The sequence below is a fragment of the Terrapene carolina genome, unplaced genomic scaffold, assembly GCF_002925995.2.
Source record: "Terrapene carolina triunguis isolate 2854851 unplaced genomic scaffold, T_m_triunguis-2.0 Scaffold85, whole genome shotgun sequence".
NCBI lineage: Eukaryota > Metazoa > Chordata > Testudines > Emydidae > Terrapene > Terrapene triunguis.
This window is the reverse complement of record NW_020664436.1, coordinates 14,498,227-14,521,797: the sequence shown is the minus strand read 5'-3', so window position 1 is coordinate 14,521,797 and position 23,571 is coordinate 14,498,227. Positions and strand designations below refer to the sequence as shown.

At 43.8% G+C, this 23,571-nt stretch overlaps 1 protein-coding gene across 1 annotated transcript in view; it reads left to right on the top strand.

Moving 5' to 3' along the window:
- Window positions 1-23,571, top strand: part of CATSPERE (catsper channel auxiliary subunit epsilon) — a 74,378-nt gene that overhangs the window by 14,705 nt on the left and 36,102 nt on the right. Inside the window, exons 4-9 of the mRNA XM_029911037.1 lie at window positions 12,564-12,594; window positions 13,944-14,021; window positions 15,260-15,366; window positions 19,036-19,528; window positions 21,075-21,542; window positions 22,811-22,901. Of these exons, the coding sequence (XP_029766897.1) occupies window positions 19,061-19,528; window positions 21,075-21,542; window positions 22,811-22,901 (1,027 nt within the window). The 5' untranslated portion in view covers window positions 12,564-12,594; window positions 13,944-14,021; window positions 15,260-15,366; window positions 19,036-19,060. The remainder of the gene's footprint in view (window positions 1-12,563; window positions 12,595-13,943; window positions 14,022-15,259; window positions 15,367-19,035; window positions 19,529-21,074; window positions 21,543-22,810; window positions 22,902-23,571) is intronic.

Below are 23,571 nucleotides of genomic sequence, written 5' to 3'. Positions count from 1 at the left end.
TTCGGGGTGGGGGGGATTGTTAGAAAGTTGGGGAGACTCCTCCATGTCGACCCTGGCTGACCTCTAGCTTATCCCATTCAGTCAGGCACATCTGCCCCAGTCCCCATGTGTGTCTGCTCCATCACTTGGCCTCCCCTCTTCCCTCATCCCCATGTGTCTCTGCACCCCTACTTGGCCACCCCTCTTCCTCCAGTCACCATGTGTTCCAGCACCCCCACTCATCCACCCTGATCCCCATGTGTCCCTGCACCCCCTCCCTCTGTCCCCAGATGTCTCTGTACCCCTCCCCATGTGTCCCTGCACCCCCACTCAGCCATCCCCATGTGTCCCTATACCCCCACTTCCATTCAGTCCCAGCCTCAGTTTGTCCCCGCCCACTAGCCCAGTCTATGTGGCTCCCCCAGAAGCCCCATCTGTCCCATTCTGTCTGTCGTCCCCCCCCATATTCTGTGCCTCCTCACCTGGCCCAGCCGGCATATTGCTTTGAGGAATGCAGCCACTCCTCCTCCCGCTTGGGTGCTACCACCAGTGAGCCGGTTGCCCTCTGTTCTGGCTCCACAATAGCTGCTGGTGGGCAAAAGTTGTAATTGCAGCACCTCTCTGGCAGAATGTATTTTCTGCAGAGAAAAAAATTCTGCAGGGGACATGAATTCTGAATGTACACAGTGGTGCAGAATTCCCAGAGGAGTAAAATTAGATAAAACATTAATTAATAACTTTACTTAATTACAACCTATTTTGTTCATATATAGAGTTTCTTCTTACTATGTGGAAAGTTTGTCAGAGTAGTAATAAGCCATTTTTGTGCTAGTGGGACATAAAGAAATGCCAGATGTAAGTCAGTGTTTCTATGAGGGTGATATTTTAATGACTCGCAACTCAAAACCTAACAATAAGACAGCTTAACCAATTTTCTTCAAACTTTGCTGAAAAATTCTTCTTAGCTTTCTGAATAAAACTGGCAAGGTCCAGGTCAAGACAGTAGCCCATGTTGCCCCTTTTTGGTCTGAACAGTTAGCCCACATTTGAGGACTTGCCAGGTTGTTTCCGTACTTCTTCTTATATGGCATCTCTGTTACTAGATGTTTGCAACCATGTTAGCCCATTCTGTATGGTCCTCTGCTAATCACTTTGTGGATGAATAGTCCTTTTGATCCACCCAGAATACATCATCCATCCTAGCTCTTTTTTCTGTCTTGCATTCTTCTACCATCAACTTTCCCTTCCAGGGCCTGAAAACATGCATCATCTATTGAACCTCTTAAATGTGTCCTGGAAATCAAATCTTTTTTCATAAGATTTCCCACTAATGTTTGCTGAGTTGTTTTTGATAGGCGGATACATTGATGATGATACTAGCTGTATATTTATTTGATGCAGTCCTGTTTATTTACAAAGGATGTACACAAAGTCCTGTTTCCTTCAACATAGTAGAAACAAACAACAGCAAGCAGTTTCCTGGCTCACATTTTCCAAGCTTGTCTTTCTTGTAAGTAATGTACTCCAAGGAACTCTCTCTCTCTGCTCCCCATCAGGGCCATGCTCAAACTGCTTGTCTGGCTTTCTGCCTCTCACACACCCAAACAAACATAGCTGCAACCAATCAATCCCCTAACTCTTGCAGTCAGTCCCAGGGAAACCCGTCAGCCTACATGTCGTCTGCACTTCTGATAGACCTGGCCATACAACCTTGGGTGATGTCTTCCTATTGTTTCCAGTTGTCAGTACATAAAGGTTGTTTGAAATGTTGTAGCCGTGTTGGTCCCAGGATATTAGAGAGACAAGATAGATGAGGTAATATCTTTTATGTGTTAACTGCTTATCCTAGACAGTCTGTTTCACCTTGTGTTTAGCTGTGACGCTCTGGGTATGTCTACACTGTGATAAAAGACCTGTGGCACAGCTGTGGCTGGCCCAGGTCAGCTGGCTCAGGTTCGTGGTTCTCGGGCTACAGGGCTATAAAATTGCAGTACAGATGTTTGGGCTCGGGCTGGAGCCTGGACTATAAAACCCCACGAGGGGGGAGAGTCAGAACCCAGTCTCCAACCTGAGCCCGAACATCTACACTGCAATTTGTAGTCAAGCTCTGTGAGCCCTTGTCAGCTGACTCGGGCTCTGAGACTCGGGTGCCCTGGGTTTTTGATCACAGTGTAGATGTACCCTTTGAGTACCTTTCTCAGACCTGAAGAAGAGCTCTTTGTACATGGGCAGCACATGAACTGCTGGCTGGGGGAGGCTAGCCCCGCCCCTTCAGCCTGAAGCCCTGCCCCTTCCGCCCCCCCCAGCCTCAGAGTGACCCCCCCCCAGCCCTGGAGCGGGCAGCGTACCCCCCCTCCCAGCCCCAGAGCGATGGGAGGGTGGGTAGCGTGGCCCGAGCTGAGGCCACCCCACAGGGAGCCTGGAGCAGCCACACAGAGTGGAAGCAGGAGGGGGCGACTGGGGGCAGAGTGTGGGCAGCTAGATTCCCTCTGCCCCAGCCCTGAGTCCCCTCCCACGCTCCAAACCCCACGGCCCACACCCACCACACATCACTTCCATGTTGGTGCACATAACAAAATTCATTCTGCACATGGATGTAAAAAATTAGAGGGAACATTGGTGGGTGGGGCCATGCCTGACTGTCTGGGGAGGCACAGCCTCCCCCAGCCTATGGTACCCGCCTCCACAAGGGGAGTAGCTACCAGCGCTGGGAGCACAGCTACTGTCTACACTGCCACTTTACAGCGCTGAAACTTGCAGCGCTCAGGGAGGTGTTTTTTTCACACCTCTGAGTGAGAAAGTTTCAGCGCTGTAAAATGGCAGTGTAGACCAGGCCTAAGTTGATCTAACTTATGTCGGCATATAGCTGCCAAAGTAATTACATCGCTTGCGTGTGTCTACACTTTGCTCCTTGTGTGCGTCCTCACCAGGAGTGTTTGTATCAATTGTACTGTCAATGAGGGGCATTGTGGGATGGCTTTTGAGAGCCAGTAATAATGGTTGTAAGCAACACAGTGTCTACACTGACACTGCATTGACCTAACTACATTACCGTTGACCTATGCCTCTTGTGAAGGTGGAGTTATTAAGTCAGTGTAGTGAGGCAGTTATGTCGGCGGGAGCAAAATTTTAGTATAAATACTTACATAGTTAGGTCAATGTAAGGCAGCTTAGGTCAACCTAACTCTGTAGAGTAGACCAGGCCTGAGTTACCCTAACTAGTTGGTCTAGAGCATGTTGTGATGGGGCGCACTTGCCCCACGTTCGTATGAAGAGGGTTAACTCACCTCTCTGGGCCGAGGAGGCCACACCCTCACAGCCCTGCAGGGCATGCTCCAGCTGCGGACTAGGTATAAAAAGAATCAGCTCAGCTCATTCAGGGCTAGCCGCCAAAGAAAGGACGGATGCTGCGAGCTCCAGCCCAGGAACCGCAGAAGCCCCAGGGATGCTGAGACTCCGGAGAATGCCCAAGGCGAGGTGCAGCTGTTGGCAGCCACCCTGACCGAGGAGCCCAGAGCCCACGGAGACTCCGGGACCCTGGCATCAGGAACCGGGTAGGAAGAAGCTCAGGGAGACTAGCTGTGGTGCCGAGTGGGGTCAGCGTGTTTCGGGCGGATTCCCCACTGACTCGGTGGCAGGCATACTTGCCACTAGGCCACACAGCCCCATGGAAGGGGCAGTGATACCGACTCTAGCAACTAGGTCACACAGCCCTGAGAGAGGGGGCAGCCCGACTGACTCTTGCTACTAGGCCACACAGCCTTACTGAGCCAGGTGATCACCTCGACTCTGACTACTAGGCCACACGGCCCCGAGAGAGGGTGACTCTATCAACCCTGTCTATTGGGCCGCACAGCTCTGAGAGCAGCCCTGAGAGAGGGCGGCCCTACTGACTCTTGCTGCTAGGCCATACTGCCTTGCTGAGCCAGGCGGCCACACGGACTCTGAACACTTGACGATACATCCCGACCGAACCGGAAAGCCATTTTGATTTGGGCCATTGGGCCCCATGGCTGTGTGGGAAGGGGCTGTCACCCTGACTCTGGCCATTGGGCCATACAACCTTGAGAGAGAGAGTGGCCATATTGACTTTTACCATTAGTCCTCACCACCCCAAGACAAAGGGTGGTCGTAAGCACACTACTGCAGCGAAGTAATTACTCCACCCACCCCAAGAGGGGATGGGGTGCACTTGCCCCGCAACACATGTCTACACTACAAAATTATGTTGACCTATGATACGTCAGCATACAGCTGCCGCAATAATTAAATAGCTTTTGTTTGTTCACACTACGCTCCTTGTGTCAGTGGTGCGCGTCCTCACTAGCAGCACTTGCATTGATGTAGAGAGCAGTGCACCATGGGTAGCTATCCCTCTGTGTAACTCACCACAATCTAGCGCAGGGTGTTTTGGGAAGATTTTACCAAGCCGCATGGGGCTGAAACAAGTCATGCAGGAGTGACTGGGAGCATATTTTCAACATCCCATAATGCATTTTTCTCTATCCCATAATTTCATCTGCATCCCATAATATTTTGCAATTCTTTTCAAAATCCCTGCAAACGCGCACATCCTTCCTTGCTGTCTACCATCTGTGTCAGAAGCATGAATCCTGCACAGCTCTGCACAGTTGTGTTGAGTGTTGCGAGCATGAGGCACCTGATCCTGCAGTAACTGCAGAGTAACTGCCAGAGGAGCTGTGGGGAGTGTGACGATTCCTTTGAGGCTAGATTGCTGTGTGATATAGAAAGAAACAATTCAAGATTGTTGGCAGCGTTCACAGGGCAGCGGCAGACAGTGGAGTGCTGGTTCTGAGCCTGAGAAACAAGCACCGACTGGTGGGATCGCATTGTCATGCAGGGTTGGGATGACAAGTAGTGGCTGCAGAACTTTCAGATGCGCAAAGCTACATTCCTGGATCCGTGTGCAGAGCTCGCCCCAGCCCTCCAGTGCAGTGACACTCAAATGAGATCTGCACTGACAGTGGAAAAGCAAGTGACTATTGCTCTGGGGAAACATGCAATGCCCAACTGTTACCAATCACTCGGTAATCAACTTGGACCCTCTACTACGCAGCAGCCAAGGTCCGTTCCCTGCACCTTGCTGCCTTTCCCTGAGCTGCTTCCATAATTCCTGACCCTCCCCATTCCTCTGCATTTGCCAGTCTCTTCACTCGCTCCTCCTAGGGAGTAACTTTAGGCAGCTCATCTCTGCAGTCCCCAAACACACCTCCCTTCTCCCAGGGAGTGACTGCAGACTCCTTCCCTACAGCCCCTTCTGCTTCCAGTTTCCTGATTTTTGTAGAAGCCCCACCTATCCCTCACAGATGAGTTTCTCCATAATTAGCTGCCTCTGGCCTACAGCTCCCCATTTGCAACCTAATTAGCTGATTGAGCCCATCTGGCCCAATTCAGCTCTTGCAGGGCCATTGTGAGGAGCACACTGCATCACAGGACTGCAGAAGGAGGCAAGCATGGGACTGTTGAACCTGAAGGTCAACAAGAGTCAGCAGCATGGCTGTTTGCTGCTTGAGAAGTGCTAGAAACTCCTGCTGCACATCCCTCTCCTTTTCCTATGCCTTTCTCCTCTCCGCTCTATCCCTGGCCATGCTGTCTTTAAGCCTTCTGTTCGGTGTCTGAAGAAACAGAGGTTTGCAGGATCTCTTGGAACATGTCATCATGTGTCCTCTTCCTTCTCCTCCTTATCTGGCTGAGCCATTATGCTTGTGTGGATAGAGGGACCCCATCCTGAAAGAAATTTTTCCTGAACCCCCTCTTCTGGCCTTCAGACAACCACCTAACCTCTCCAAGCTCATCATCAGAAGCAAGCTCCTCACAGACCAGGGCACACCAACTCAAAGTGGCACCAGACTCTGCCAGAACAACAGATGCAAAACCTGCAGACATATCTCCACTGCTACAATGCTCAGCACCCCACACAACCTCCCTTGAAATATGTGTTAACTACTGTTGTGGTCAAAGACACCCACGCAGTGATTTTAGTTCAAAGACTCAAGCCTGAGGCCAGTTTATTGACATACATACCAGTGCACTGGGGTGCAGTCTGAAGACTGACACCCCGAGGACCGCTCGCAGGCGGGCTTTTATTTCGTCAAACCGCAAGCAAAGTACAAACAATATGTCATGAGTTAAGAAATTAGGGTTGGGGTTAGTCCCTCCCCCAAACCGCGAGTTAAGAAAGTAGGGTCGGGGTCAGTCCCTCCCCTAAACCGCGAGTTAAGAAACTAGGGTCGGGGTCAGTCCCCCCCCCTCCTTCTCCCCTGGTACCTTCCTCATTATTTTCCGAGAATTGGGTGTTTATTTGGGTAGAGGGACGCTTGGTGGTTTTCCCCAGGGGTGGTACTTGGCACCAGTTTGGGTACATTTCTTAAGACACGTTATTTTCCGGGGTCTTTTGGTTAAAGATTGGGGGGGGTTTCTATGGGACGCCTAAAGAGGATCTATGATTGGCTATTTTTGCAGATAGCTGGAATCACGGAGTGGGTCACAGATCACCCAAAGGAGAAGCTGCATGAGTTAAGAAATTGCATTTAGCTAAAGTTACCTATTGCTTCACACAAGTGGTTATTATATTTCATTAGTCATGAACATATTTCATTAGTGCTGCTGCTGGGGCTTTTTTTTTATTCTTTCCCTCCTTGCCCCCCCCTCCCCCCTCTGGTCATGACCCTTGACCGAGTTTGGCAGAAACTGTGCAGTTTAGTCTAGTTCAGGCCCCGGCCTGGGCCCTGGCCTGCACTGCTTTGTGTAAGGGTAGTTAGCATAACAGATCTCTGTTGGAGGGTATTATTTTGGGGCCTTCAGATTCACAGCTCTGGCTATTAAAAAGAAGGCCCCCCTGCTCTATTTCCCCACACTACTTATGCTAAACAATCTGTTTCATCTTGTAGTGAGCTCTGATGCTCTGAGTATGTTTCCCAGACCTGAAGAAGAGCTCTGTGTAAGCTCAAAGACTTGTCTCTGTTACCAACAGAAGTTTGTCCAGTAAGAAATATTACACCTTGTCTCTCTAATATGTGGAATGACAACATAATGCAATTGTTCTGCTCCCAGCATAGCTGTGGGCCCCCTGGCCTTTGGCAGTTTAGTGGTCAGGGTCTCCTCACTACCTAGGGACATCCACAGGGCCTCCCACCTGCTCGCAGTCCTCCACTGCACCGTCTGCAGTCTGGACTGTAATTACAGGAGGGTGTTCTCCTAGCACTCTCCTAGTTCCAGTTGCCCTAAGGGAGCTAGGACTCTCATCTATATTGCCTAGCTGGTAATCATCAGACCCAATCACCTGACACTGCCCAGCTGGGTCTGATGATTCCCAGCACCTGCTTTGGGCTCCACCCTGGACCAGGGCTGGCTGTTCCTTGACCCCCTTTACTGTTAAAGGTGCAGATTTCCCTTACAGAACCAATGCACACCAACCAAAATCGGCAACCTCTAGGGTCATTCCAGTACCAATGGCTATGGTACCATCCTTAATATCTACTATAGTACTGACTAGGGAGAGATCTATGATGGCACTGACCATTGCACTGGTACCGATTTATGATCCCAGTACTGTCAACTTCTATAGCATTCACTAATTTGTCAGAACTTAGAATCACCTCGGAACCAGAGTCACCCTTGAATGCATCTGCCTTCTCAGATATTTCAAGATCGTCCCGGATACTGGAGCCTACGGCATTGGTTATGAAAATTTCCCTCCATCTATCTTCATCTCAGGGGAAGCCTGTCAGCCCTCCTCAGATTCCAGTGATTCTGAGGGGAACTGCACCTCCGGTTGAACAAGTCTGCTCTTCATCTGTTGCCTCTAGCAAGAGTACTTTTCCAAGGTTACAGCCATACTCTTCTAACTATTCAAGAGTTCGAGATCACCACAAGAGAAGTTCTTAATCTGACCAATATACAGGACATGCTACAGATGCTTCTCATGTTCCGTGGATGCCACTTCCTTGACATTAAATGCCATACCTTTGTGATTTCCAGTTGTAGTTGTTCTGGCCTTCCTGGACCCCACAATTTCAGTATCCACCCCCTTTGGAAGTTCCTCATGCAAGATCAAGGGACAAGTCACCATCTGCACAGACTCACAGAGCTCCACACTTGCCTTGCAAGTAGGACATTTTAACAGAGGAAGAGGAGCACCAAACCAGAAGAGGGGACCAGATAACAGAGGATGACTTTAGAGTATTCTGAGACCTTTTGAAGAGGATGACAGAGATGCTTGAGATTCCTCTTGAGGTGATTGAGGGAAATCTTATACTTTTTTTTTATATTCTTCAGCCAGTACCTCAGGGTTGTGTTGCAATGTCAATAAATGAAGGTATTTTGGACTTGACCAAAAATCTGTGGGCTATACCTGTGTCACTCTCTGCAATATTTAAGAGAGAGGACAACAGATATCAAGTCCCATCCAAAAGGTATTAGTATTTTTATACTCCTCCTACCCCAGGTACTTTGGTTATGACTGCCACACAAGTTGGACTGATTTAAATCAAAGTGACTTAAATCACCTATTTTAATAATATTTAAATCAGCAAGCAGGAAACTTTGATTTAAATAATCAATTTAATCTTTTTTTGCATTTGTACTTTTTAGTTATTTTCCTAAAGAAAGGTTGATTCTCATTGGCTAAAAGTTGATTTGCAACTAAATATAACTTAATCTCCACTAGAATTAGAAAGAAGTGTTGGACATATTTGGGACATGTACTCTGGATGCCAACACACAGACTCCCACATGAAGCTGTCAAGTAGAAACCAACTGGTGTGAGGAAACATGGGCCCCCAAGAGAAACTTGAAGAAGAACCCTTAGCAGGGAGGGCAGAACAGTCATTCTGAACAACATTGAACAGATGGAAGCAGCAGTACATGAGAGAAGGATGGAAGAGACTAGTTTCAGCCCTGTGCACCAGTACTGGCGTGAGAAGGATGTAATAACTAATAATAATAAATAATAACTTTTACACTATATTTGGTACTTCTATTTTCTAACCAGGAGGTGTGACCCTAACAGCCCCTAAATGCCCACTAGCAAAGGGTTCATTGTCATGTAACAGCAGTTCCTATCAAGCCTGACAAATTTACTATGCCTAACATATTGCTGTCATTATATTTACGTATAAAAATGTGGTGTGAGATATCAAATGAAAACGGGTCACAAACTGGTCATTAATGGCATTGTGAAATGTATGTATTAACAGAGGAATTATGGATACTTACAGATAGTATGCGTTAACGTCTGTACCCAAACAAAGGGGGGAACAGGTTTTCTTCCAGACGGGAGGGAAGATAGTTATCTCCCTTTCTGTAATGTAAATTGAGCATGATGATGCCAGAGACAATTGACAGTTTATTTGCATCACAGGTAAGGAGGAGGAACAAATTAACATGTGAATGTGAAATGAGCATGGGAAGTTACTGGATTCTGAACCCCAGGGCTTCATCCTGACTCTGGTGACAAAGGCCTTGGCTACACTGGCAATTCAGAGCGCTGCACTTGCTGCGCTCAGGGGTGTGAAATCCCCTCCCCCCCCCCCCCGCACCGCGGGCGGCGCTGTAAAGCGCGAGTGTAATCAGCGCCTGGAGCGCTGCACGCTCGCTCGCAGCGCTGCAAGCTATTCCCCTCGGAGAGGTGGAGTACTTGCAGCGCTGGCGGCGCGACTACACTCGCGCTTCACAGCGCTGCCAAGGCCAAAGATGATAAATTTCAGGATGTATAAGAAGAAGCAAAAAGACATTTTAGTTATCCGTAACTGAGGGAACAAAGAGGTCAGCACTATTTGCATGCATAAACGGTGAATCCCCAGTCACGTGAGTTAGTGACACTGAGAAGTGGCTATGGGTGAGCAAAAGTGCTTTAGACAAAGACTGGAGCCTGATAAGGTCATATGTAGTCTCTTATAAGTGTATTATACTTTTGTTTTATTTGTAACCATTTCTGTTTCTATTATTTTTGCTTAGTATCACTTAAATCTTTGTTATTTATTAATAAAACTTATTCTTGGTTTTGCTATAAATTCATCTCAGTGCTGTAATACTAAAGTAAAGTGTTTGTCCTCAGCTGAGCTAACAGGATGGTGTGCATACTGTCTCTTTGGAGACAGCGGACTTGGTAATTTCTGTGGTATCCAGTGACAGGCAGGATACGGGAGAGGAATGCTTTTCAAGGAAGCCCAAAAAATTGAGGTCCACCTAATGTTAACCTGCAAGGCAAGGATTGGACTGGCAGAGTCCTGAGGAGAGTGCTTGTGTGCTTGAAAGGTTGATGTTGTACTGGAGCTGACACCCAGCTACCACAAGATAGACTCTCCTGCTGGAGCTAGGGGGTAACAAAATCACCCACAGTCCTGCACATATTGAGAAACTGTCACAGGAAGATACTATATTTGTACACATTTATTTAAGCAATTGTGTATCTTAACTTACATTTATTCAGATTCTTAACTTTTAGTTTTTATTATGTTAGAAAATGGTGAACTATGCTTTTCTTATTTACTAGATGATGATTTATTTCTACGGGAATGGTGTATTCAGTATCAAGTCAGCCTTTATGTATTCCAGGGGATAACAACTATTTGGCAGATCATCTGACCAAAAGAGTGATGCTAATGTCTGAGTGGTCCCTAAAAGACTTCATTTGGCATCAGTTCTTTCAAAAATTAGTAGTCTTATGGCTAGATCTGTTTGTGACCAGGGAAAACAGGAAGTCTCGCAACTTTTGCTCTCAAGGGGCAATGAGTCTGAGGTCTAGATCCAACACTTTTCCATGAGTGTATGCCTTCTCACTACTTCCGTTTAGTCCAAGGATCCTTTGAAAAGTGAGGCAAGACAAGACATGTCTGATTTTAATAGCTCCAACATAGCCACACCAATTTTGTTATTCAGAACTTCTACCTCTCCTGAACTAACCGTGGATAACATTTCTATCTCTGCCAGATATAGTCTCACAAAATCATGGTCTAGTCCTTCATGCAGACCTGTTGCCTCTACATCTGACAGCATGGCTGTTGCATGGCTAACATCAGTCGACAGAAGTTGCTCTGCACAGGTCTGAGATTTGCTTTTACAGAGCAGAAAGCCCTCCACTTGGCACAAATATGGTGCAAAATGGAAACATTTTTTCTCTTGGGCAGCTCAATGACAGCTTAGCCCATTAGGATCTTCAATTCCTGATATATTGGATTATATCTTTAAAGCATTCAGGACAATCGGGTAGCTCGATTTAAGTGCATTTAACAGCAATATCTGCTTATCACCAACCCATCCAAAATTACTGTGTCTTTTCACACACTGTTGCTCACAGGTTCCTGGAGGGGTTATTACACATTTTCACACCTGATACGGAAAGTTTTCATACTTGGGATCTGAGTTAAGTACTTACCTAGTTGATTGGTTGGCTGTTTGAACCCATGCCATCGTGTTCACTTAATCACCTGACCATCACTGTGGTGTTCCCAATGACAATCACTTATGCATGGAAATTGTATGAAATTCAGGCTCTGATTGCTGGTCCTCTATAGATAGTCTTCCATACAGACAGAGTAATTATGAGTATGATTAAACTGCAAAAAAAACCAAACCCGTGTCAGCATGCCTCAGAGCCTGGACTAACTGACTTGGGCTCACACAATGGGGCTAAAAATAGCAGTGTAGATGTTCCTACTCTGGCTGAAGCTTGGGCTCTGAGACCCTTGGCCCCATAGTGCTTCCAGGGCCCTTTATATTCTCTCTCTTGTGGGCGGAAACCCCTTTGTTCTTCTGTGCAAAGTCACAGCAACAAGATGGAGTTTGTAGCCACCTGGGCAAGTCACATGTCCATGAATGATTCAGCTTTTTGCAGGCCGACGCCATTGTTTACATGTTAGTTTGAACATTCCCAGGAAAGCTCAGATGTGGATTGGCATCTCCCAAAGTCCATTGTCAGTTAAGTGTTTCTTGATCGGGCACTTACTGAGAATAGTCCTTTCTCAAGAAGCTGACCAAATGTTTCACTGAGGCTACTTAGAATCAAACACATTGGGATACAAGTACATAGCCAATATTCATAACTTCAGATACAAAAATGATACACACATACAGACAGCATAATCATAACCAGCAAACTACAACCTTTCCATATACACCCCACTTGACCTCCTCTGTACAAGACCTGGTGAACCATAGGACCCTGGTTGCAACAATGATCTATACAGTCACAGTTCATGTCAATAACGTCACACCATGATCCACCCTTCATCTCTGTAGCTCTGAGTTTTTAACTGGGATTCTATGCAGTGAAGTAACTGAGTGGTGGTTGGGAATGCTCTGCCCTTTATGTGCTTGGGGAGGGGAGTGCACAAGGGCATCCAGGGCACGTGTGCAGTGCCAAATGGACACTGCTGGTTAGAACATTCCGAACTCCAGCATATGGGGTGCATGTATGCTAAGAGTTGAGTCAAAATGTACAGAACATCTCAAAGAACTACAGTTACTGTAAGGTAAGTAACCTTTCTTTTCTTTTACAAAGCAGTGGTTGTTACTTATACTTAAAAGTAACTGTTTTATTTTATTTTATTTTATTTTTATAGCTCCGTTCCATCCTCAAAAAATGATAGCCAGGTAAATTTAATTTTTAAGTGCTATCTTTTGCCTAATGTTTTGACTAACTTTAACTCAGAAGTTATTTCTCACTTCTCCAAAATAGTGATTTGATACAAATTTAGTCCAGTCAGAAGGAAAGGTCAGTGGACTTTAGCCAACCCTTTCTTTATTCTTCTATGTATTTGTGTTTTCTGGAGCTTTGTGAAACGCATGTTTCATGCCCAAGCTAGAGTTTTTTTAGTGAGTTTGGATAAAAATTTCAATATACCATAAAATGTTATGGCCTATCATTCAGTCTGTAAAATGTGTTGTTATTTCACATAATTTGCCAAAGCTAGTATAAACAAATTACATATTTAATCATTTCTCATGCCCTCCCTCTTTCTTTTTTTCTGTGAGAGAGATTGTGTTTGGCTGGGAAAATATGGAAACTAAAAGAACATTCACCTTTATTGATTATGGACCAAATTCCGGACACTGTTCCATCTGTATGTGGAGCCTGCCAAACAGGCACAGCCTGGTTGGACTCCACAGCAGTGGAAGCCTACTTATATCCTTGGAATGAGGGGTATTGTGCTCAGCCGCCTCTGAAAGAGCAGCTACACAGTTACCCAAACCTGCCCCTCTACTCAGGGGCAGATTCCAAGATCCTAAGGGTACTTCACTGCAATTATACACACTCAGCTGGCCCATGTCAGCTGGCTCAGGCTTGTGGGACTCAGGCTCATGGGCTGTTTAACTGTGGTGTAGATGTTCAGGCTCGGGCTGGAGGCCGGACTCTGGGACCCCACGAGTGGCTGAGTTCCTCCGTGGCTGACTGATATGAATCACATAGTTGATCAGAAATGGTTGTGTCTTTGAGGAGCAAAATCCAAGGACAGTCAGGCTGAAGACCCATAGCAATCATGGAGGCAGGAGAAAAAGATACATATTAATATCTCCCTGCTAAGAGACTAATTTGTTGTTTCTTTTTAGAGTTAAGTACCTATTTCTGATCCCTCTTTTGCCATAGTGCAGCAGGATTGTAAAGTAGCATGGGCCCAGTAGAATAAGAGAGACTATGGTATGTGAAGTACTGCTGTGGGACGAATAGAAGAACTGAAAAGAAATAATTCCCTTTCTATGAGGAGTGGATCTGGATCCCCTCAGTCTCCATTGCCCACTGAAGTCAATGAGAGTTTTGCTTTTGTCTGAGTAAGATCAGGCTCAAGACTTAATTTTGACATTGTCCAAATTAATGCCTCTTTATATGGTATTGTTACTACATTCTAGTATACATCTAGCCACCAAAAGAAATCGGACCACAGTGACAGTATATAAACGTGTTTATTAACAAAATATTATCATTCGACTTTTTTATTTGCTAGGAGTTAATCTTATGGATATACGATCCAGAAAATGCAGATCCCTCTGAATTGAATCACAGTGCAACATCTCCTCCACCGGTATGTTAAAATAGCTCTATATTTTCTTTTAAAAACATGGTATTGAAAGTGCAGGTCTACTCTGAGAAGTTACTAATTAAAAATGGCACTGTCTTATTCATTAGATATGCTGCCTATGTGCATCCATAATCATTTCAACTTAAGGGAGTGACAAAAATAAGTTTTTGGTGCTTTTTGTTCCAGTTAATACTGCAGAGGTGACACAGCTATGGGGGAGTGAGGTGGTTTTGTTTCCATCTCAGCATTAAAAACAGAATTGTTAGCTAAATTCCAGTGGCAGAGCTAAATTCTACCATCAGTACACTTGTGTTAGGGTCAGAATTTAGCCCACAGCTGTTTTGCTACTGGTGGTGGTGGGTGAGAAGGAAAGATCCAAACTTGACTTTCACATTCTAGAGTGAATTTGCATGGCTGACACTCAGAAAAAAACTCTTTTTACTTTTTGTCTAAATAATTATGATACAGCAGTAACAAGACATAATATACAGTGAACCCATTATGTCATTTTTATAGAGCTGAATTTAACAGTAGAACTGGACTTTACCATTTAAGGAAGTACATTTTGGCCCTGATCCCACAAGCTGATACGTGCAGATGGATTCTTGCACCCAATAGGAATCCATGTGAGCACAAGGTTCTTCCCACATGGATCAGCCTGCAGGATTGGTATATGCAGTAAACATTGTCAGAGTATGCACTCCTGATGCCTTTGTGGGGTGATTGATGATATTTAGCCTTTGGCATCATACCTTACGTGAGGTGTGCATCCATGACCAAGAGATGCCCTTTAGGAGTTATTACTTTATTATAAATTGCCATGCTGAATTGCTTCTCTTTGGCATCTTTTAATATTCATTTCATAAATGTGTTGATTTGCCTCAGAGTTACTAGAATTAAAATTATATTATTAATTGAAGTACTGGAATTTGGAGAAGAACATAAAATTTTCATTATTTTCTATAAACTTTTATTATTAGATTTCTGTGTGTTATTTTTTTAATTTCCTGCTATATATACTTTAGGAAATATTGCGAAGAAAGTTAATTTTGGTTCCAAATATACTATAATCTAGTGTGAATAAAATGTGTAAATGTGTTTAATAATGCACCCTTATTTGGAAGTGTACTTTAGAATGTTATTTAAAGAGTATTTTAACCCTGAGATTTCTCATATACAGCCTTAAACTATATTGACATAAAAATGTATGATAACTAACAGCCTTTATTTTACTTAAACAGAATTCTAAGACACTTAGCAAGCAGTTTTGGAATTTGGGACAGGAACCTGTTGTTCAGACCTATTTTAGAAATACCAAATACTTTGCTACTGCATTTCCAGAGTTGGGGTACTGTATTTCATTTAATTTTTTCTGAACAGAATTCCATTTAAAATGATTTTTCACACACCCATCTGATTGCACATTTATAGCTATGTAGATATATTATAATGTAAGCATCTTACAAAACACTCAGTTTAGTTGGTAATGTATACTGTAGGAAAAGATACTGAAAGTTTATCATAATGACACCAACTAGTACAGAAATAATTAGTGGCCATATTGTAGACGCTGGCAGAAAAACCTATGGGGAAAATAACAGAACTTCCAGGGAACCTAATGGAGTGTCCTTCTAGTACTCTTGTCAGTATGGAAGGGATTGGGAATTTGCAAAGAGGGCAGTAGCCTCCAAGCCTCTTTGGATTCTGGGAATCTGTTGGGAATTCTCCTTTCAATTTTAGACTCTGGGGGGAGAGCTTGCCCCTCTGCAATGAATTATATATAGGCCCTCCTGACCTCTTCCCTAGGTGCAAAGTACTTTGGTGGCTTGGTGCCAAAGAACTCAACTGGAAAAAGCCTTTCAAATTCCTTTGATCCAAATGTCTAGTAACCACTGATGTACCTTGCCTGGGGAAGGAAGCCCACAGATGCCTACACAATATGGCACATCTTTCAGTGGCTTTCATTGTGAGATCACAGTGCCCCAGCTCCCCAAAATATGAAAGCTCACTTAATGCTGTTGTGACACATCATTGGATAGAGACCGTGGCCCCATCTGGACCTCATTTTCTAGTTTTAGGTAGCTTTTGTGTGTGAGTCTGTATACCCTTTCTTCCTTGAGGGAAGAGCCTGTCATCTCCCAGCATGGTTAGTCAGCCCATGCTCCCCCGCCAATTTAGCAGTTAAATCTAAATTATAATTTCATTTAAATAAGAAACTGTTCATTATTTTAGAAAGAGAGAAGAAACATTAAAAACAAAACATATGTTTGTTCTCATGTAAACCATGGCCTCAATCCTGTACCTCATTACACAAATACGCCACTGAACATGCATGAACACCATTGGGCAGTGTATTGCAGGACTGGGGCCTAAGATTGCACAAAACATCACTATAATGGGCTGAGAAGCTTAATTATCAATCTTATGGGTAGTTAGCATTTCAAAGGTCAATTTTCCTTCCCCCAACTCATGTCACTTCCCTGGAGCTCACAGCCTGTTTGTGGTACTCTGCTGAATGCAGCACCTTCTTAAAAAATAAGTATCTCAGTCAGATACTCCTTCCTTTTCTCTTTCCTCCAAGTTATGTTTCTTTTCTTATTGGCTGGTTTTCAAGTCCTGTTTGAAAATAGCACTTTGGATCATTCCCTCTCACCAGGGCAAACCTGTGTGGTGAGTAGGTCATCATCTTCTCTCATCCCTCCATGTAGAATTGTTAGCTCAATACACACTCTACAGAGCATGTCTTGGCTGTTTCTTCTTTCCAGCAATCCACTGAGTCTCCCTGTGAAAGTAATATAAAGTTTCTCCCAAAGATGAATCTGACATTATAGAAAATTTCTAGTGGATGAGAACATCCAGATAATGGTAATTCATATGTCCAGGCATAGCTGACTGTTAAGAATACTTTAGGGATACTGCTTGGTTATCGCATACCTCTTTCTATTCCCCTCTGTGTAGTGGCAGTGTGCTGAACCGACAATGAAGCCCTTCTACAGTATTTCTTTTGGTATTTAATTTTTTGTCAGTAGGAATATTAATCTTAACCCTAGGACTCTCCAACTGTCGATTTCTCTACTTTCTTCACTGTTTGCTCCATCTTCTGGCAACATATTAATTTTAATTTCTAATGCTATAATATTTACAAAACTATGTAATATATAACAGAAACACTAAGGGCCAAATTCAGCAGGGATGTAAATGATAATATAATGTATACGTTGGTGTGAGCTGATCAGAAAATAGATATGTGGTGAAGGAGAATAACTTGCACTGATTTTTTTATTCAGTGGATGTGCAAAGCAAGTGTGTTTTCCATCAATGTGGTACTCTGCGGTAACAACATTCTGCCCTGCACAAATGCTCATTGAAGTTAGTGGGAATTACACAGGCTTACCACAGGGCTAGATTTGGCCCCAGGAGTATTGAGGACGATTCTGTCTTAAAGTGTAGCGGGCTCTTTTGTTAGCTGCATTCCTGAAACGTGCGCCCCATCTGTCCCTTTGACTTTTAATTTGCAGTTGTTTTTACACACTCTGAATACCATATTAAAACAAGTTGCACTAATTTTCATCTTACTGCCTTTTTCTAACCAGTTTACACTCAACAAGTAACTTACACCACTGTTTACATCCCTGTTACATTTGGGTTAGAAACTGAATTTGGCCTACTGTCATCTCTGTCAAACATCTTTTTCAATTGGATCTCATCCATTTCATCACTAGGTGGCAATATAGCAACACATCATTATATCAAAGAAATTTATTGTCAGATAAAGGCTTTCTCTAATATTTGCACTTACTTAACCAAAGGAATAGAAGCATTTTTGGCAAATTGGGTAAAATCCTGTTATAAATGATGGCAGTTTTAGTAAATTGCTGTTATGGTGAAGTGAGTTGTAATATCTATTTTCTGTCTTATTTTTAACCTCTTCTTTCTCTATATGGCAGTAGTATGAAGAACCAAATAAAAGAGAGTGGAAAAACAAGATCGCTCGTCATATAGAGTAATAGGGTTTGTTTCTCCAGTAATGCTGATGCATGCCCACATAGAAAGTTTTATTACTTCATTCTTCTTCTTCTGTATGGACCAAATTTTGCCTTTGAATACATGCATCCAATTTGCATTGAAATCAATAGCAGTTGCATGTGTATATCTAAAGACAAAATTTGGCTGTTTTTCTCATATTCAACTATCTCACCTCCGTTATTAAAACAGCCCTATTTTTATAGAATTCTGGAAGTTTGGATACCTCTACCACTAGCTAAACGTTGAACCAAGTGAATTTGTGACCAAATAATTCATATCCTGATATTAATAACATACCTTTTTCATCCACTAGTGTCATCAGTGTCACCTAAAGTTAGGAAACTCATTTTGTAAAGTAATGCAGTTTTTATTGTTCATGGCAAAAGTGACTATAATAATGGCTCTATCTGCTGTTGCCACAATAATCCATGATGTCATAACCAGTCCTCGTGCTCCCAGCCCCAGAGAATGTACATTTCTTGCCCGTTTATGTGAGACCATTCAGAGATGTGTGATTCCCAGCATTTACTGAAGCACTGAACATTAGAGGCCTGGCTGCTGTTGCAGGTTAAAGTCCCACTGAAGGCAGATTTTGGTCTCTCTCCCTCCCTCCACCCCCAATTTTATTTTAATTTTATATTTTACATTTGGTGAGAATGGGGGAATAGCAGGAAACAATTTGGAAAAGTGGTATGTCCCTACAAATAGAAATGATTGTGATCAGGAGTGCACAGCTTGTCTATAGCAACAACAGTACCACTACTCTAATAGCTGCTGGCATATGTGCTGAACACTGTGACTGTAGGGTGTTCCTGAGAATATTGTGACTTGAAAAATGTTAAAGGTTTAGAGAAATTGTTAAAAAGAAATGGGAAATAAATTGTTTTGGAGTTGCTACAAACTCTGAAATTTGTCAGGAATTATTTTTCTTAATGAATCTGATATAAAGTTTAATTCTTGCCAGTTTATCTGTCATTTCTTCCATTTTCAGATTCTGGAAAATTAATGTACCTGCAATGTTAGATGACATCATAACTAATATCCATGGAAAGGCAATAGCTTTTCAGGATTGTTTTGTTCTAGATAGTCCCTTTATCATTTCCAGGCCTGAAGAGCCATTTCCTAACAATGTAAGTGACAATTCCCTCTGTTCCCCAGCTGGTAGTGAGCCCTACATTGAGTGGTCTGCATGTTTTCCAACAACTGCACTTTTGTTGTCAGAATTTGGAACTTTCCATACAAATGATGGATTTATAACTTATAAAGAAATCAAAGCTCCATCACACATTTTGGACTTTGACTTAAGTCACAAAGTAACTGATATTGTTTTAACTGATGATGGAATCTTATTTTTAATAATGGGGACAGTTTACAAAAGAGAGTCCAATCAGTTTTTTAAACTTGGACCTGAATACAATCTACCAGAAACGGGAATAACTGGAATACAGTCAAGACTTTGGTGTTCATCTGAATATCCAGTACAGGTAAGTCACACACAATTCTTGTTTTACATTTTGAAATATGAAAGTGCTTCACTAGGCCTGGGGATTAACCCACTGGTCCCCTGATATAATAATAGGTTTGGAATTAGAAGTGCACTGAGTGCAACAAATTAATTTTCAGGTCATTTAAAAATAAGTACCTGATGCTACAGTTGGCTCTACATGGGTCCAGAGGAGTACCCACATGGAGCTAGTTCCAGGATGAGGACTTAAGTTTGTGAATATGATGTCCCAGGTCTATGAACCCAGGCCTAGGAGTCCCCAGACAGCAGCTGCCTGCTGGTCTCCACCTAATGTCTTCTGAAATCTGATGGGCCAAGAAGCTAGTAGGACTATAGCCTCACCCAAGGCACTAACATTGGGGGATCACCCAGCTCCACCAATTGGTCCAACCATGCTATTTAAGCCAGAAGGAGGCACAGGAAGTTTGTCTGAGCAACAAAGTGATTCCCTGTTGTGGCTGCTTTGGACCTTGCTTGTGCCTGCCTCTGGCACCCATCCCTTTTCCTGCTCTACTCCTGGCTACTGCCTGACCCCTGCTTTAGCTCCTGTTTACACCATGCTCCTGCACTGTGCTTGATCCTTGCCTCTCCTCTAGTTCCTGCCCTTATGTCTTACCTCCAATCGTCAGTTACCACTTTTGGCTCTGACCCCAGCCTCTAACCAGGGCTGGCTCCAGGCAGCAGCTGAGCAAGCTGGTGCTTGGGGCGGCAGATTGTTGGAGGCGGCATTCTGCCCAATCCTAGGGCGGCACGGCCGCTTTTTGTTGTTGTTGTTCTTGTTCCGCTCCAGCTGCCCTGTAGGGGGCGGCGGCGCGGAGAACCAGAGCGCCCTGCAGGACAGGCCTCTTCCTTCCCTCCCCGCCGACCGGAGTGGAGCCCTCGCAGCAGGAGGCGGCGCAGCGGGAGGGGCCGCATGGCAGCGCCCCTGCTGTAGCCCTGGCCGCCCCCTTCTCTCTTTCTCTCTCCCGTCTGCTCCCTCCCCCCCCCCCAGCCGGTCCCCCTGCACCCGCGCTCCGGCCGCGCCGGAGGTTTTTGGGGTTTTTTTTGGCTTTGCCGTTCTGGCCACCCCGTTTGTTTTTTTTTGCTTGGGGCGGCCAAAAAGCCAGAGCCGGCCCTGCCTCTAACTTCAGACCCTGACTGTGCTTTGACCCATGGCTCTGGCATTTGGTCTCTGACTCTCAGCTTCAATTCCTGGTTCTGACTCTGGCTTGACCCCTGGCTTTGGTATCTGGCAGTTGACTCTGGTGCTGACCCTTGGCTTCATTCCCCAAGCTGGATGCCTGCTCTGCCCACTAGACATGACTTCTGCTCTGACTACTAGGCCAGACCGCCTACTTCCCAATCCATAACAGCAACTTGACTCTAGTGGAGCTAGGCTAATTACATCAGTTGAAAATCTTTTTTACTTTTTAATGGAGATACTGGTATCATTTATGCAAAGTTTGAGAGGGAATAGTTTGTACAGTGTCTTAAATGTACTATTTATCTCATAGCTTTGTTCAATTTTTATTTTTATTTTTTTACAGAGTGGAGGAAAATTAAGTACAGTAGCAATATGGACACCAAGTGAACAATATCTAGGATATGATGGCAATGTGTTTATTAAAATAACAGATACAACAAACCTAAAGAGGGTCCTAGATTTGCCAATGGCCGCTTCTTTATCTATAGGCACTGTTTGCTATGACTCACGCCCACCTGAAGTTTCTTTGCTGATGGCCTGCGTTGGGTGCAGCTCCTCCAGGGTGTTTTATCTGTCAGCTTATAACGAAGACCGAGATTTGTGGGTCCTAAGAGACTTTTCCTTAAATGCTCCTCCCCAGGGTTTTATGCGAATGGAATTTGTATATTCAGCATCACCATCTATGCTGATGTGGAACAAGGAAATGATCTATTATAGCTATAAAAACAACACAATTAATGGATTTGTTATAGTATCTGGGTTAAATCAGAAGCTATCGGAAGCAACTCGAGGGAGCACTATTCACCAACTGGTTATTGGTTAAGTATATTACATAATAATTTGGGTGTAAGACAGCAACTTCAGAAATAAGGGGATCCCTGAAGATATCTCTTTTCTAGATGATTATAGCAATTATGTATTTGATTAAATTAATTGGTTCAGAAGGACTGAAATCAACCATTTTTAGATGAATAGGCATATTTAAATTATAGTTAACAAAATTTTGCCCTTCAAGTATTGCCACATGGATCCCCATTCTTGAGAGTTGCATGCCACAAGTAGGGAAGCTTGAAATCTTCTAGCCAACAGTATCTATTGGGGCAATACAAGATCTTCCTCAAGACCAAGAGAATATAAAGGACTGCAACCACCCCTCAGTTCCTTCTGATTCCCTACAAACAAGGATTTAACAGTATCTTGTACACATTTTCCCATCATTTTCCCATCTTATTAGTATTTTTAGTATTAGTAAAAACAAAAACCTTTTATGTGCCATTGTAGGCATCATTGGGCATTCCCCCCCCCCCCCCGACACACACACACATTCACTCTCTGCCATGGTAGTTTTATTTTGGTCCAGCCCCACTAAACAGTTTCTTCTGACTGACGGTACAGTTGATTCTGTAGATTCTATTGTCTTAGCCACCACCAAGAAGATTGGCCGTAGGCCTAATGTGTTATGCAATTTCATAATGTCAGACATTGATGTTCATGTCTGATGGCTGAAATGCCTTAGTGTGAGGCACAATATAGGCAGAAGCTTCATGTCTTTTTCAATACCATTCCCCAAAGGTCTAGAGATGGGAGTGCTGCCTTAAATTCTTACTGCTGAAGAATTTAAGGCCAACTTGAGTAAGTGTGGTGCTGAGTGTCTGACTGCATTCACATTGAAAGGCACCTTAACATCATAGTTATATTTGCCTTAAGTAAGCACCCATGCTTAGTAAAATTGGTGTAGAGAAATCCCTTGACTATTTCTATCAAAACCAGATTATAAAAAGTTAGAGCTAAGGTTTCCTCTGCATTGAGCGCAGAGGTTGAACAGAATGACTTTCTGGTGCCTAGACTTTGTCTTCTGAACAGTGGGAGAGAGAAAAAGTACAGGAGTTATGACTCTGACTTGACCTTCACCATTCTCACTTGGCATTGGGGAAGGTGAGGAATCACAGTGCCAAAGCTGGCTGTGTATTCAGTAGTTCCTAAATGTGGAAGGAAACTGGTGTGGGTGATGTCCCAACTTTGTGCCCTTTGGTGCTGAGATCTGTGTATTCAAGCCCTTACACTTCTTGTGCTGTGCAGGAATCTGTGATATTCAGTGCCAAGAAGGCTCATTGCATCTTATCTCCATTTGCCATTGCAGTGAGCCTTCCATGTCAGGACATTTACTGGAGTAAGTTAGGTGTCAACATTTTTCTTGTTGCAATCCCCTATGGCACATGAGCTCTGTAATAAGGTCCCTTGGTGGCCCTAGACTGTTCAACTTCCACAATTCCATGGGCTCTGGATCTGTTCATCCTTTTTTTCTGAACCACGTGCCCCAAAGCTGCAGACTCAACTGAAAACAGCTTAAGAAGTGCTCCTGTCTCCAGTACCCAGACACCCAACTGCCAATGGGATCCAAACCCCAAATAAATCCGTTTTACTCTGTATAAAGATTTTCTGAGAATTTTAAAATAAATCTGTCCATTAGTTTGAGTTAAACTAATTAAAAATGGGCCCTTTAAGAAATTTGTCCTGGTCTTACCTCTTTCTATTCCTCTAGGTAAAAATAATAATTGCAGTTGAAAAAGCACCGGTTTTCTCTCTCACAGGCTGAGAATCTTCAGCTGGGTCTACATTAGAAACTTTTGCCAGTATGATAACATGTTATGGGTGTGATATTGATTATATTATTTTACAACATTCCTATACTGGCAAAAATCCTAGTATAGGTGCAGTTATACCGGCATAAAAATGTTTTTATTTGTATAGCTTATTTTTCTCAAGAAACCAGGATAAGCTATACTGACAAAAGTACTTTTTTGCCAGTATAAACTGCATCTATAGTAGGAATGTTTGCT